At 44.0% G+C, this 15220-nt stretch overlaps 1 protein-coding gene across 1 annotated transcript in view; it reads right to left on the bottom strand.

Annotated features, from left to right (window-relative positions):
* Positions 1 to 15220, bottom strand: part of EXOC4 (exocyst complex component 4) — a 635584-nt gene that overhangs the window by 530538 nt on the left and 89826 nt on the right. The window contains exon 7 of the mRNA XM_030216046.1: positions 14615 to 14792. Coding sequence (XP_030071906.1) covers positions 14615 to 14792 — 178 coding nt within the window. The remainder of the gene's footprint in view (positions 1 to 14614; positions 14793 to 15220) is intronic.

Genomic DNA, 15220 nt, shown 5'->3' with positions numbered 1-15220 from the left:
ATACAGATATAGTCAAGAGTACATCCGGAAAGAAGGCCACCTTGACTGCAAGTGCATCACCTCTGAGGACTCTGGCAGCTGCTGCGCCCAGTGCAGAAAGGCAGAGGCCATTTAGCCCCCAAACACCGGAATCTTGGACCCCAACGGTAGTGAAAATCTACTTAAGGAGCTGCTCCACCTTTCATGGGCATCCTTCAGTGCAGATTCCCCTCCCCAACAACAGAATAGTCATCTTCTTCGTCTCTGTTGTGACCAGAGCATTCATTTTAGGAAGACAGAACAAGCTGTCCACGTCCTCACAATGTAATAGATAATGTCTACCCAAGAGCTTAGTACTGTAGAGAATACCTTCAGAGGCTTACCATTCAGCCAGAACCATGTCATAGAGTGACAAGACCTTAGGTGGCCTACAGAAGCCTCAAGGATGAAATCCCCTTCCTAAGGGCTCTGCTTGGGACGACGTTGAAATATGATGGGCCTCAGTCACTGAATCGATGAGCTTTGGAACAGCTGGCCCACCGGAGAACCATCCTCTTCAGGTGGCAAGATGTATTTATGCTTTGGGGAATCCTCCTCCCATGGAAACACTTGCTGCCCTCTTTAGTAAGACTTCAAGGGTTCCCGGTGGGGGGGAGGGGGAACACAAATGGAAAGATGGTCCAGTTCAACTGCAAATCCTCACTCAGCTGCCAAAGCCTCTTGGCACTGAGGGTTGGGGACCCCTGACCAAGGGGAATGTGTGCATGGGGTGAAGATCCCCTAGGTTGGAGAGCACCTCTCTCAAGATAGACTGCTTTATACAGTTTTTGCAGCCATTCAAGTTGCTACCGGAGTCTCCACAGACCCTTCCACCTAAAAAGGAATGATTAGAGGGCCCATCCACCTTCTCCATCCTAATATTTCTGTTCTCCACAAGCACAGTCATGTCAAGAGGGGGGGATCTGGAGTACTGTAATCCCCCTGCCAGTAGCTCTCCGGAGGACATCAGGGTTGAGATAGGATCAGCCCAGTCACAGACAAAGAAATAAGAGGAGGTGGCAGTTCTCAGCCACTGGCTTCTGGGCTCTACAATGCCACCCATCAAGCATGAAGTCCCCATGAGCTGTTGCAAGTTTGTTTCCCATACCCGGGTCTTTGATGCACACCTAGCCAGGACCTCTGGGCCTGCCTGCTGCTTCTCCGAGCAGTTGCAGTAATGCTTCCTGTACATAAGGTTGTTTTTTTGTTTGTTTTTTAACAACTTTATTCCCTAACAAAGCTTAAGGGAATAAAGCATCTTAAATAAATAAATTTCACTCATTTTTTAGCCCATCCTACCAACAACACCCATAAAGGGTTACAAAAGTAACTTTCATAATAATAAAATAAACACACTTAATAAAAACTCAAAACATAAGTTTCTTATTAACAGAAAACAATTCAGTATAAAATATACTCAGCACAAATTCTACCAATTTTCTGAAAACAGATACAATCTTCCTTTACCCATACGCCACGCCCCCTCCCTACCCATCTTCAAATCTCTGCTTAAAACTCACCTCTTCAATGCTGCCTTCGGCGCCTAACCGCTCGAGAAATATAAAATGCCCCAATCTATCCACCCTATCAGATTAACTGTTCACTCGTCCTCTAGATTGTACACTTGTCTTTAGATTGTTCTCTTGTCTTTTAGATTGTAAGCTCTTTCAGCAGGGACTGTCCTTCTATGTTTAAATTGTACAGCGCTGCGTAACCCTAGTAGCGCTTTAGAAATGTTAGTAGTAGTAGTATTTTCACAGCCTTTCGAAAACCCAGTAAATCACCAAGAGATCTTATAGTAAAGGAAAGCCTATTCCATAACTGTATCACAAAATTTGAATTACTACTACTACTACTACTATTTAGCATTTCTATAGCGCTACAAGGCATACGCAGCGCTGTACAAACATAGAAGAAAGACAGTCCCTGCTCAAAGAGCTTACAATCTAATAAACAGACACATTCCAAGAGACGAGCCCTAGCGGATTCTTTTTTGCAGCAGCAGTTGCAGGGGAGCACAGAGGAAAAGAGAAGGGGAGGGGAAATGACCCCCCACTTCCCCTGCTGGCAAGGACACCAGGGGAACTGTAGACAAGCAGCCTTGCTGCGCTAAAGCCTATAGCCTAGGGCTAAGAGATGCAGAGGGAGAGATGCCTCTGGGTTCAACTGTGGTCTGAACTCCAGGAACAATACCAGTCAAAGGTCTCGTAGGACTCAGGCCATTGACTGTGTGTCCCAGGGAGTCAGGCTTGAACAAGGGAATCTGCTGCACCAGACAACTATACCATTTGTTGGAGGTAGAGAAATACTAGAGGTTTCCAGGCTGCACCGGCCCTTATACCAGTGATGCTACTGGAACAGTTCAGTATCTCTTCCTCCATCTGCTGGTAGGGGGACTCAACCCATTGATCTGGACTGGTCCAGCAGGATGATAAGGAAAAGAATTTAGCAAACTGACTAGTACTTTATACTATTTTGTTATGAATAAGTGGATGCTTCTCTCATGGGCCAATGCTCAAAACCTGCCCCCTTCCTTTCCATAAACTTTGAGAAAGCCCTGGTGGCCCAGTGGGCCTCCCAAAGTCTACCCTGGTGACCTAGCAGTGGCATCCCCAACCTCTTCATACTTGGTAGGCAGGAGGAGGAAGGGTTGCCTTTTCTCTCCTGCTCTGAACGTCATCAATATGGGAGCACCTCACCCGATGCACCCTGGGATGCCCAGGGTGAAGCCTATCCCACATAAAGGAAAAACTCCCTTATACAGTACTTAGAACCTGCCCAATTCGTCCCAGAACGTGCCTAGAGCAGGAGGGAGGACACATCCTTCTCTCCTCCATCCTGCCTCACCAGGATGGACTTTGGGAGGGTCCTGGCCTGGCTGAGCTGGGGTCCCACTGCACCACCAGGGCATTTTCAAACTTTTGGAGTGGGGAGCCAGGGGTCCACTGGACCATCGGGGCTTTTTCTGTTTTGGAGGAGGGGCATGGGTCCACCAGACCACCATGGATTTTTTTAAAGTTCGGGGGAGTCTGCCTTATGTTGGGGCAGAGATATTCGTGGTGGGGTGTAATGCTCGGTAGGGCCAGGTCTGTTTTTTTTTTAATTTATTAATAGGAAAGGACTTGAGGTAAGGGTCATTGTAGCATGCCTTTTTTCTTCTCAAAGAAACGTCAACTTTCCTGCCAGTGCCTGAGCCAATCAGAGCTCAGACACTGACAGGAAAATAGCACAGTCCTTTCATTATACTGGTTGAGAGGAACATGACAAAGAGTAGAGGTAAATGGAATTCACTCTGAAGAATTAGCGTTACCCGTGGTGTGCTGCGTGGATCAGTTCTTGATCAGGTTTCCTTACAAAAAATTTTAAGCAATATTTTGGAAGGGCTGTTGGGTAAGGGTTGCCTCTTTGTGGATGATACCAAAATCTGCAATTGTGTAAACACCCCACAATGGAATAACAACATGAGGCAGGATCTAGCAAGTCTAAAGAACAGTCTAGAATTTGTCAGCTAAGATTTAATGCTAAAAATATTGCAAGGATCATGCCAAGGGAGTGGTAGATTATAGTGGGTACTTCTGTGCATGAAAGAGGAGCAGGACTTGGGGCTGACTGTGTCTGATGATCTTAAGGTGGTCAAACAGGTAAAAAAAAAGTTGAGATCAAAAGCCAGAAGGATGCCTGGTTGCACAGGGAAAGGAATGGCCAACAGGAAGGACGTCATAGTGCCTCTGTATAAATCTCTGGTTATACCTCATTTAGCATACTATGTACAATTCTGGAGACTGCACCTTCAGAGATAAACAGGATGGTGTCCATCCAGAGGACAGTTGCTAAAATGGCCAGTGGTCTTCACTATAAAGCATATGGGGAAAGACTTTCAATCTCAATATGTATACTTTGGAAAAAAGGTGGGTGTAGGTTTGTATGATAAAAACATTTAAATACCTACATGGCATAAATACTTAAGAGATGGGCCTCTTTCAACTGAAAGGAATCTCTGCAATGAGGGGGTATACAATGAAAGTGAAAGGGGACTTAAGAAGAGCAATCTAAGGAAATCCATCTTTACGGAAAGACTGGTGGATGGTAGAATGGCCTCCAAGTGGAGGTGTTGGAGATGAAGATTGTATCTGAATTCAAGAAGAACCAGCACAAAGGATCTCTAACGCAGAGGAAGGGATAGTAAAGATTAACATATGGTATGGACAGGCAGAATGAGTAGACCATATGTTTGTTTCTGCCATCACTTTCTCTGTTTCTATGTTATAAATCCTTCTGGAAAAAAACAAACACACAGGTAGCTCTGTCTGGCAGACTGCAATGATAAAATCAACTAGAAGCTAAGTAAGTATGACCAGCTGAATGTATAGCAGTGATTAGAAGACCTAGTGGAAACTCAGGCACACACATAGCCAGTTCTCTCTGACAGACTATGAATGCTTTGCATTGACAGAGTTGTGCGGCAGCTTAGCAATGGCTGGATAGACTCCAAAAAGACCACAGTATTTGGACAACAGACACACTAATTTAGATTATTACAAAGCTCTATGCTTAGACATGGGAAAGGAGGGGTATTGAAGGTTTTGTAATTTCACCTAACCAAGAGAACGCTGAAGAAAGGAGGGACATAATAAAAACTGTCCTGGATAAGAAATGATAATCTACACATAGTCAAGCCCTTTCTGGCAGCTGTTGAATGAATCAGTTGGCCCTTCTACCATTGTACTGCATTAAGTTTAAATGGTATCACCGAATTTTGCAATTAAAAAAAATGCATCAGTTTATAGGAAAATCTCAACCCCTGACTGATAAAGTCAGAAAGAAAACTGGCAGCTGTGTCACGGGTCTATTTTAAAAATTCTCCATCAATAGAGGAGTAGCCTAATGGTTAGCGCAGTGAGCTGAGATCCTGAGAAACTAGGTTTGATTCCTACTGCAGCTCCTTGTGATCCTGGGCAAGTCACTTAATCCTCCATTGTCCCAGGTACAAAAAACACACACACATTAGATTGTGAGCCCACTAGGGACAGAGAAAGTACCTGCATATAATGTGTAAATAAAGGGTAACATTCTTGTGTGGAAAACTCAATCTGCTTCACCCTCTACAGCCTTAAAACTGCACATTACAAACGGCCAATCAACCTTCACTGACACCATCAATAACTGTCCAACAATCATCAAATTACAGAGCAATGCTAATGAACCCATCACCCAACTCCCACCCTGAAGGACACAGTTCCCAAAGAACAAAAGGCCAAGAGAAATAGAAGAAAATGCGAACGGTCTCTGTCTCAGCCAACCATAACGCAATTAACGCTAGGAAAAGAACACACTGATCAGATCATGAAACTTTTATTGTTAGGAGCCCATGGACTGAATCCACTTCCATTAAGAAATAATTATTTCTATCCAAGGTGACTGTGGTCCAATCTTTAAATGCTGCACAATGCCAACAGAGGGCAAAGGTTCAATTCCCAGCCCTGGCTCCTGCTCCCAGTGATAACTGAGGGTTACACTGAAGCACTCGCACAGCGGATGGAACAGAATCATTAAATATTAACACGGCAACGAAAAGGCGTTTCTCCTAAAGATTGGCATATGCCAGGGCATTTTGCAAAAAAGAAACTGAAATTAAGTGATACAGTAAAGACGTATGCAATGTTTTAAAGCAGTTTTAGATTTTTGACTTCTGTGACTCAGCACAATGTTTTTTCCCATATGTCCCAGTATACATTTTTCCCCTCCCATGTACACACGAATCATAGTTCCAGTGACTATGATGTGACAGGGTCCTGCATCATTTCCCTTCTCCCTCCACCCACACACTCTTATGAAGTTATTGTAATTTGTGTTATATTCTGTATATTATTACGTTTTATTCACTTTATTGTTTAACTAGACTTTGAGCCCGTAAAAACGGGCTATTATAGGAAGGGGGGGTTGAAAGGCCCGCCCCCACCGCCGAGTTCGCCGCTGCCCCTCCCCCTCCGAGTTCGCGCCCCCCCACCGAGCCGTCACCACCCACCTTCCACCCGGCCGGGCCCTCGCTCCGCTATTGAAACAGTGAGGGTCCGGGAACGCAGCACTGAGCTCTGCTGAGCTGCCGACGTCGGCCTTCGTTCTTCTTCTCTGCCTGTCCCGCCCTCGTGTGACGTAACGTCGTCGAGGGCGGACAGAGGACATCATTGCACATATGATGTTCCACATCCTAATATTTGTGTATGTACATACAGCTGAGCCCAAGTAGATCTTAATCACCGGTGTATGCGTATATCTATAATACATATGTATAAGTCATGAACTACTCACATTAAATATTGCTAGACTTGAGCTCAAACCTCCGCCCATAAATTATGGTGCATTCCATATTACCATCTGATACATGGATAATAAAACATACAATTCAACATTTGTTTAAACCTAAAGGAGGAATATGTTAATTCATGACACCCTGATTTCTCTTCCCCCACATATCTTACAAAAACCAACCCACAATGCGATATACACTCATATTCACATAATTATTTCACTTCCCTTGGGGTATATTGTGCTCATGCTTGTGCTTCATTAAAATCACATATCATTCATCCATTCCAATCTTGCCATCAAAATAACTGCTCCCTTTAACTCTGGCCGAGTTTCAAAAGTCTTCATCAGAAAGGGAAACTGAATTAGTGCAGCTCTGACCTTAGGAGGTGGAACATCATATGTGCAATGATGGTTCCATTGTGACACCACCACATATTCCTCTTGGGGATATAATGGGTGTAAACGGTATGGTCTGAGCACATTTAAAATAAAACACTTTATAGTATTTTTTTTTTTTAAAGTGCATACATAAAAATAAAAAAAGATAAATTATTTTGAACCCAAGTTTAATATAGTGAGTTTAAGGTTTAACTTGGTTTGTGGATTTGTTCTTCCTGATTTTTTGTGATTTGTTAAAAAAAGCATTGCACCCACCAGCCATCCCAAAGGCTAGAACAGAAACAGCCATGTAGTAATGTGCATATTTGTGGAAGGAAATGGCGGGGGGGGGGGAGGTGTTATGCATCCTGGAGAAGAAGGAAAGAGCAGCCTTGAACAAGAAGTCATGTAGGAAAAAAAAACAAAAAGAGAGCACAAGGTCTGCTATTTCCAAGAACCAGTATTTCTATGATATTAATTGGGTTCACAAGAGGAAACAAGAAAAAAGTAAGAAGCAACAGAAAATGACAGTTCCCAACTCACACATGGTAACCTTACTATGTCATACAACTTCACCCATTTATTCTGCTTCCTTCTACTCTGTTTCAGTCATGTTAAGATGACTCTGTTGTCTTGAGTTTTGCCATCAAAGCGTTTCACTTATTATAGACTTCTGAACCATGACTATTCACAGCAGCTCAGGAACAATTAAATATTGTCTATCTTAGCAAGTAATCAAGGCTACACTGCTTTCTTTCATCTTATCAACTGGGCTGTGGCTGGGAAACTGTGTGCGTCTTTAAATCAGCAATTCTGCATTTTCATTATGAATAAACCTTTCTGAACCAGGAGCATTTACTGCAGCCCTGGAACAATGAACTGTTCTTCAATCTATTGAACAACAGCAGGCAAGGTTAGAAGTCTCATCTTTGTCTTGTCTCACCAAACTGCAAAGTGAAGCAACATCTTGTCTAATTAGCTCTCAATAGCTCAGTTATTCTACCCAGGGCCAGACTTAAAGCCTAGACACTCACAGGCACTGTGAAGGGTGGAAGAGGGGTAATCCCTGATCAGAATATATATTTATTTATTGCATTTGTATCCCACATTTTCCCACCTCTTTGCAGGCTCAATGTGGCTTACAATACATCATGAATAGTGGAGATATATAAGAAGTAAACATTTAGTATTACAGAAGGATCTTGGGTAATATGATAGTGAAAAAGCATGAAATCAGTGTACAAGTGAATATTATAAGACAATTTTGGATGTATGTGGAGGGTTCACATTTGTTGGTCTATGTGGTATGCCTTATTAAAGAGATGGGTCTTCAGTAGTTTGCGGAAGTTAGTTAATTCATAAATCGTTTTTAAGTTGTGCGGTAGCGCGTTCCAGAATTGTGTGCTCAGGTAGGAGAAGGTTGACGCATGTGTAAGTTTGTATTTTAGACCTTTGCAGTTGGGGAAATGAAGATTAAGGAATGTGGGGGATGATGTTTTAGCATTCCTGGGTGGTAGGTCTATTAGGACTGACATGTAGGCTGGGGCATCTCCGTGAATGATTTTGTGAACTAGGGTACATATTTTGAACGTGATGCGTTAACAGGAAGCCAGTGTAGCTTTTCTCGTAGGGGTTTAGCACTTTCATATTTTGTTTTACCGAATATGAGTCTAGCTGCCGTGTTCTGGGCTGTCTGAAGTTTCTTGATTATTTGCTCTTTGCAGCCAGCGTAGAGTGTGTTGCAGTAGTCTAAATGACTGAGTACCACTGATTGTATCAATATAGGGAAGGAGAGGGGACCTCTAGATCACCCCTCTCTCCTCTCACTGCAGAACACTTCCAGACCCTGCCCTCTCCTCCTACATGGACATCCCTGGAAAATCACGCAAGGAATGCTGGCTCACAGACCCCATGCTTTTTTTTTCTTCAAGTTAATATTGCTGTGGCAGGTGCGAGTTCCAGATGATAGCCAGCAGCAGTTAAGGACAGCATCACATCACCTTCACAATCTGGCACCAGAGGTGGTTACTTATGTTGCATAAGCCAAATGCAGACCTGATTCTACCTTAACTCTTCTCTCTGAATTCAAGAAAGCATAGGACGAGCACAGAAGAACAGGAAGGGATTATAGAGCTTACTTGTTGCTGTAGATGGGCAGAAAGGATTGGACCATATGGTCTCCATGTGATGTCTTTTGCAATATAGCACTCTTGCTTCGAACAATAAATTTGGCATTGGTGAAACGTGCCAAAGCGGAGTGGAAAAGGAGCCTAATGGTTCGTGTAATGGTCTGAGAACCTGGGGAACAGGGTTCGATTCCCACTGCAGTTCCTCTACTGCCCCAGGTACAAAAACTTCGACTGTGAGTTCACTAGGGAACGAAGGAAGTACCTGCATATGTGACCCGCTGAGCAAAAAGGTACCAAAAGTGGGATTACAAATAGCAGAGATAAAGGCTATAAAGGTTTGGAGGGACAACTTTCCTTTTTGAAAGTTTTATGTACTATAAAAGGTCGGCAGAATAGGACTTGCATTTTGTTTCACAACTCTGATGTTTTTCATATTCTACAGTCTAAATACTGCAGCTACCTAAAGTGGGGTATGTGATTTCTGAGGTTAATTACTTTTTTTTTTTCATTGATAAGCATTTCTCATTTTTTAATTAGTCCATACCTGAAGCTGAAATTTTGCAGGATTATGCACTTGATATCCCTCTATCTTGTGGTATATGTTTAAGTCAAACACCCTGCTTTTGGTACCTTTTCACTCGGCAGGTCGCATACAATCAATGAAAACCGCTTTGGTTGTAACACAAAAATGCAGTAAATCAAATCCATGACCCTTTACCCTTTTACCCAAAGTCAGGGATGGATCACAGGTTTGTGGGCTCCTAGACCAACTGGTACATAAGCCCCCCACCCCCTTTCCCAGCTGCAACTGCCAAGTACATAGTTCTACTAGCCATTATAGAAGGAACACAATATATAATACATGCAACTGCTTTAAAGTACCTGGTCAAAACAGCCCCGACAAAAAAGCTCCAAACAAAAAAAGCTCTCGACATAATAGTCCCTGACATAACAGCCACTGTCAAAACGGCCTGCCCATAATATAACCCTTGACAAGTTAGCCCCCCAATAAAAGGGCCTGATCAGGCTGCCCAGAATATGGGACTGCATATTTTTTCCTAATAATCTTACCTTGCCAAACAGGATAAGGTTGGTAAGACTATGAAAATTATGACAATATTGTTTTTTCATTTTTTTAAATTAGTATGTTGATAGAAGAATAGTTTCTGTAAATAGCAGAACAGATCATGAATACCAGTTTGTAGCTATAGAATTTTGTTTATTTATATATGCTTTATGCAATTGAATGCCGGTAGGAGTCTTTATCAGTGAAGACTTCAGTTGTAGTTTATTATATTTTTTGTGATGTGTTATTTTTTCTTAGGGGGCTGTTTTGTTAAGGGGGCTATTTTGTTACAAGGCTGTTTTGTCAGGGCTATTATGACTGGGTGCCCTGCTTTAAATGTATACATGTGTGTGTATAACATCAAGTTACTGTTAGTGTTACAGGGTACTGGCACGAGCATTAATAAATGTTAAATATCAGGGTTTCAGCAGAGTTTACAAATAGATTTATCAAGTTCCTAAAAACAAACACAACCACTAGACAGTACAGGTAGGCTGCTATGCTAAGTACACTTTGATAATGAGAAGGCCCCCCCCCCCACCCAACCTAGGGGCAATAGGCCTGTGCGGAGATCAGTCTCCGCCTAAAGTGATAGCTCTATGGCTCCATTTGTTCACACAGCAAGTATAGCATGAATAATGGTCATTTCCCCCACCCATCCCCCATGCTGTCTGGAGAATCTCTCTTACACTCTTACAGGGGAAAGACTGGAATTAAATGTTCACACCGGTTTAGCGAGCGGATGAAAGAGTCAACATACAGATGAATTAGCACCAAAAATATAAGATGCACTATGCTACTTCAGACTGCTGCTCAGAAAGAAGCCCAGCATCTTGCCTCCAATGGTAAGACAATTTGGGTCACTCAGAAGTACCCGGACTATCCCAATGGACAGATCCATTCAGTGTTGCTCACTCGGAGAAGAGGTGGCAAACCTCATGTCGACCTCATTAATAATCAACCTGTCCACCAGAAACCTTTTATAGCTTCAAAACTTCTAACAGAAGAGTAAAACATGACTTCACTTTGCTTAATTGATGACAACTCTTCCTAATTAACCCAATGTTTAACTCTATCTCCAGTAATTCTGTTCTTTACAATAGCTTTTACCTTTTCATCCAGCGCCATCAGGTACACTGGTCCATAGTTAACTGCAGAAACCCCAGGGACCATTTTAAAAACTGGCATTATATTGGCTAATCCCAATTCCACAGGAACATTTGCAAATTTTAGAAATGTATTACAGATTACTAATAGCAGGCCTGCAGGTCCATGTTTCAGTTCCTTCAGAAGCCTTAGTGGTCCAACAGAATGGAGGGAGTTAACTGTTGACGCTAGGATCATTGCTAAGTGGGATACAGACATAGACTATTGTGCCCATACACAGAAGTAGAGGTTCTGTATTCTTGTGTTAATCTGCTAAGTCACTTCTTCTGAAGATACATCACCTACTTCAATGCTTCTCAAACCAAGCTTTAGGACCTTCAATAGACTTTCCGGTTTTCTGAATATTCTGAATTAGCATGTATGAAATACATGTGCATACATGAACCTGGTTGTTAGATCCAATAAAGCGAAGATACTAACCTGTAGCAGGTATTCTCAGAGGACAGCAGGCTGATTGTTCTCACAAATGGGTCGACGTCCGCGTCGGCCCAGGAAGCGGCAAAATTTTTCCAGCAAAAATATAAAACTTTGCCAGTCTTCTGGTGCGGAAGCAGTGCGCAGTGCACATGCAAGGACGACTTCCCGCCCGTCGCAAGCATGCCTCCTCAGTTAAATCAAAAAGCATATAAATAAGAAAACAACTCCAAAGGGGAGGTGGGCGGGATTGTGAGAACAATCAGCCTGCTGTCCTCAGAGAATACCTGCTACAGATTAATATTTTCGCTTTCTCCGAGGACAAGCAGGCTGCTTGTTCTCACAAGTGGGGTATCCCTAGCATCCAGGCTCACTCAACATAATGAACATTGGTCAATTGGGCATCGCAACAGTGAGGACATAACATAGACTGACCTGAAAGCATAAACTAACTGAGAGTGCAGCCTGGAACAGAACAAAAATGGGTCTAGGGGGGTGGAGCTGGATTCTAAACCCCGAACAGATTCTGCAGCATTGACTGCCCAAACCGACTGTCGCGTCGGGTATCCTGCTGAAGGCAGTAGTGACTGATGACCACGTTGCAGCCTGGCAAATCTCCTCAATGGAGGCTGACTTTAAGTGAGCCACTGACGCAGCCATGGCTCTAACATTGTGAGCCGTGACATGGCCCTCCAGAGTCAGCCCAGCTTGGGCGTAAGTGAAGAAAATGCAATCTGCTAGCCAATTACAGATTGTGTATTTTCCAATGGCGACTCCTCTCCTGTTGGGGTCGAAAGAAACAAACAACTGGGCGGACTCTCTGAAGGGCTTTGTCCGCTCCACGTAAAAAGCTAATGCTCTCTTGCAGTCCAAGGTATGAAAACCCCAAGAAACAATGTCCTTGATGACGATGTCGAGAAGTCTACACCCGCCTAGACTGCGGTGAAGCTTCCTCCACCGACGTCGAAGGGGAGTCAACCTGGGTGGTAGCCGACGTCGATGCCGGAAGCGGCACTGAGGCCAGGGACCTCTCCGCAGGAGAAGGGCCAGACACTGCTGCAGCCGGCAGCACGGAAGGCGCAAGCACCCTCGACACCGAATCAGACTGGCGCAGCAATTCCTCCAGAAGCTCTGGAAGCAGGGCCCGGATGTGTTCGTTGAGAGCCACCATCGGAAAAGACTGCAGGGTCGGTAGAGCAGCTGGTGGCAGAATCTGTTGAGGCTCGAGAGGAGGTATCGGATTGCCACGAGATCGATGCATCGGCACCTCCTGTATAGAGGGGGAGCGGTCCTCTCGACACCAACGCTTCTCGGAGCTCCCGGCACCATGTGTCGAAGGAGCCTTTGCTCGACGCCCGTCATCGAGACTCCTCGGTACTGATGAGGAGGACGTGGAATCCTCACGTCTCCTCGGGGCCAGGTCCGACGAAGGTCGATCCCGGGGGGCCTACATAACAGGAGGCCAAGTGGCAGGTGGAGACCCACTCGACGCCGCACTGCTCCCAGCATGTGGTGGTCTCAGGGCAGCCATTACCTCTCCTTCCAACGTCGATGCTCCTCTCAATGTCGACTCCGACGACCTCGGTACCGATGTCATTGTCGACGTCGAGGGACAGAACCGAGCCCCAAAAAGCTTTCCTCGCTGGGCATCTCGAGATGCTTGAGTCCGTTTCTTCATACGAAGACACAGACTACAAGCGGCTGGGGTATGGTCGGGCCCAAGGCACTGGATACACCAGGCATGGGTATCGGTACCTGAGATGGTCCGGTTGCACCGAGTACAACATTTAAAGCCGCTGGGTGTCCTCGATGACATGGAAGGAAAAACGGCTTTGGCAAAATCAAACAACGTGATTGTGCCAAAAAGGAGAAAACCCGACCGCGCGGCCTAAAGGCCGGCCACGTTGAAAAGAAAGTAAACTTAATAATAGGCCAAAAACACTAAAGGAAACTATGGGAATAAAAAAAAAAATTAAAGAAATAGAAAAAATAAAGAAAAAAGTCGTCAGATTCTTGTTCCTGGGTCAAAAAACAAGGAGAGCCGAAAAAAACATTGCCAGCTCATCCAGACAAAAAAGAACTGAGAAGGCCCGCTCGCAACAGGCAGAAAGTCATGCGCAGTGTGCGCTGCTCGCGCGCAAGAACACTCTGGCAAAGTTTTATATTTTTGCTGGAAAAATTTTGACGCTTCCTGGGCAGACGTGGACGTCGACCCACTTGTGAGAATAAGCAGCCCGCTTGTCCTCGAAGAAACACACATATCCACTAGACATATCTTTAAAAAAAAAAAAAAAAAGACTGTCCTGGAGAAGAGAAGATGTTCTTGACGAGAAGTACTGGCTTCACAAAATCCTGTACTCCAAGGATTTATGGGCAGCTGCATGCCTAACGAACACTGACAATCCTTTAAGATCTGGCGGGGTTTCTTATGGGAAAAGCTAGACTAAAGTCTTAAGAATCCAATCAGCACACAATAGCTTTCTAATAGAAGCCATTGGAAAGCAGTAAGGCTAGACCCTGGGGATAATGGCTCTCCGGGCTTCAACAGGCTAAAAGACTGCACACAGTTACTCCCTCATAAGGGTCAGATGAGAGGAGATTTAAAAGAAAAAAAAAAACGAGCAAGAGGCAATAGAGAAGAGGATGAGCAGCAGAAAACAGAAATCTAAGGGGCCCTTTTACAAAGCGCATAAAGTCATTTTTTTTCAGCGCACCGGTAAAAAATGCTTTTTTTTTTTTTAATTTTTGCCGAAAATGGACATGCGGCAAAATGAAAATTGCCGCGCATCCATTTTGGATCTCAGCCCATACCGCCAGCCATTGACCTAGCGGGAAAGTCTGACACGGTAAGTGGGCAGTAATGACCTAGGCGTGTCAAATGCCACTTGACGCGCGTCCAATATGCGAATCCAAAAACAAAAAAGATTTTTTTTTTGGACATGCGCCAAAAATGAAATTATAGCAAGAGCCACGCAGTAGCCGGGCTGTAACTCCATTTTGGTTCACGCAGACGCTTACGCAGCTTAGTAAAAGGGCCCCTAAGTTCAGCGTTATCACACATCCATGCTCTGACGCATTAACTCATCGATGAGCTTCCCAAGTGGCACCAGTACAAAATGCTAAGAGAACTCACTTGCAAAACAGTCTGGATCTTTACCCAGACATCGGCCATATCATACATCTTGATGTCGCCATCCTGCTGTGCAGTGGGAGATGCCACAGTCTGCTGGAGATGGGCTAAGACCACCGAATGCGCACTAGCTACAGCATTGAACTTGTCAAAGAGAAGTTCTAGCAGTTCCAGAAGTAACCTAAAAGCATGAAAAAGGGATACAGCAAAACAAAATAAAATTAAATAGGTCATTTTTTCATTCAGAAATAAAGGTCAATAGACATGTTGTAAGTGATGGCTTTAACATGGGACTTCTTTAACGTATTGGGGACTAGCTCTCCAGAGTTCTGGTCCGTTCATTAGGTTAGTGCTAAAGGAGCTGACAATGTGCCTGAACACAAATGTAAATTGCAAAGTATGCTAAAGAGGTTGTGGTTAAGTACAAAGCCATGGAGAGCTGTATAACAAAGGATGAGATGGAGTTGACATGCTCGGGGAGGATTGAGAAAAGTTAAGGGAGAGAAACAGCAGAATGTATAGATACAAGGCAACTACGACTGGTAACTGGTAACTGGTAGAGAAAACATGTCCCTACTAAGTCCTTTAGGTTTGTTTTAATTTCAAATG

Source organism: Microcaecilia unicolor, chromosome 10, assembly GCF_901765095.1.
Source record: "Microcaecilia unicolor chromosome 10, aMicUni1.1, whole genome shotgun sequence".
Taxonomy (NCBI): domain Eukaryota; kingdom Metazoa; phylum Chordata; class Amphibia; order Gymnophiona; family Siphonopidae; genus Microcaecilia; species Microcaecilia unicolor.
The sequence above is the reverse complement of the archived record's forward strand: the minus strand, read 5'-3'. Positions and strand labels throughout refer to the sequence as shown.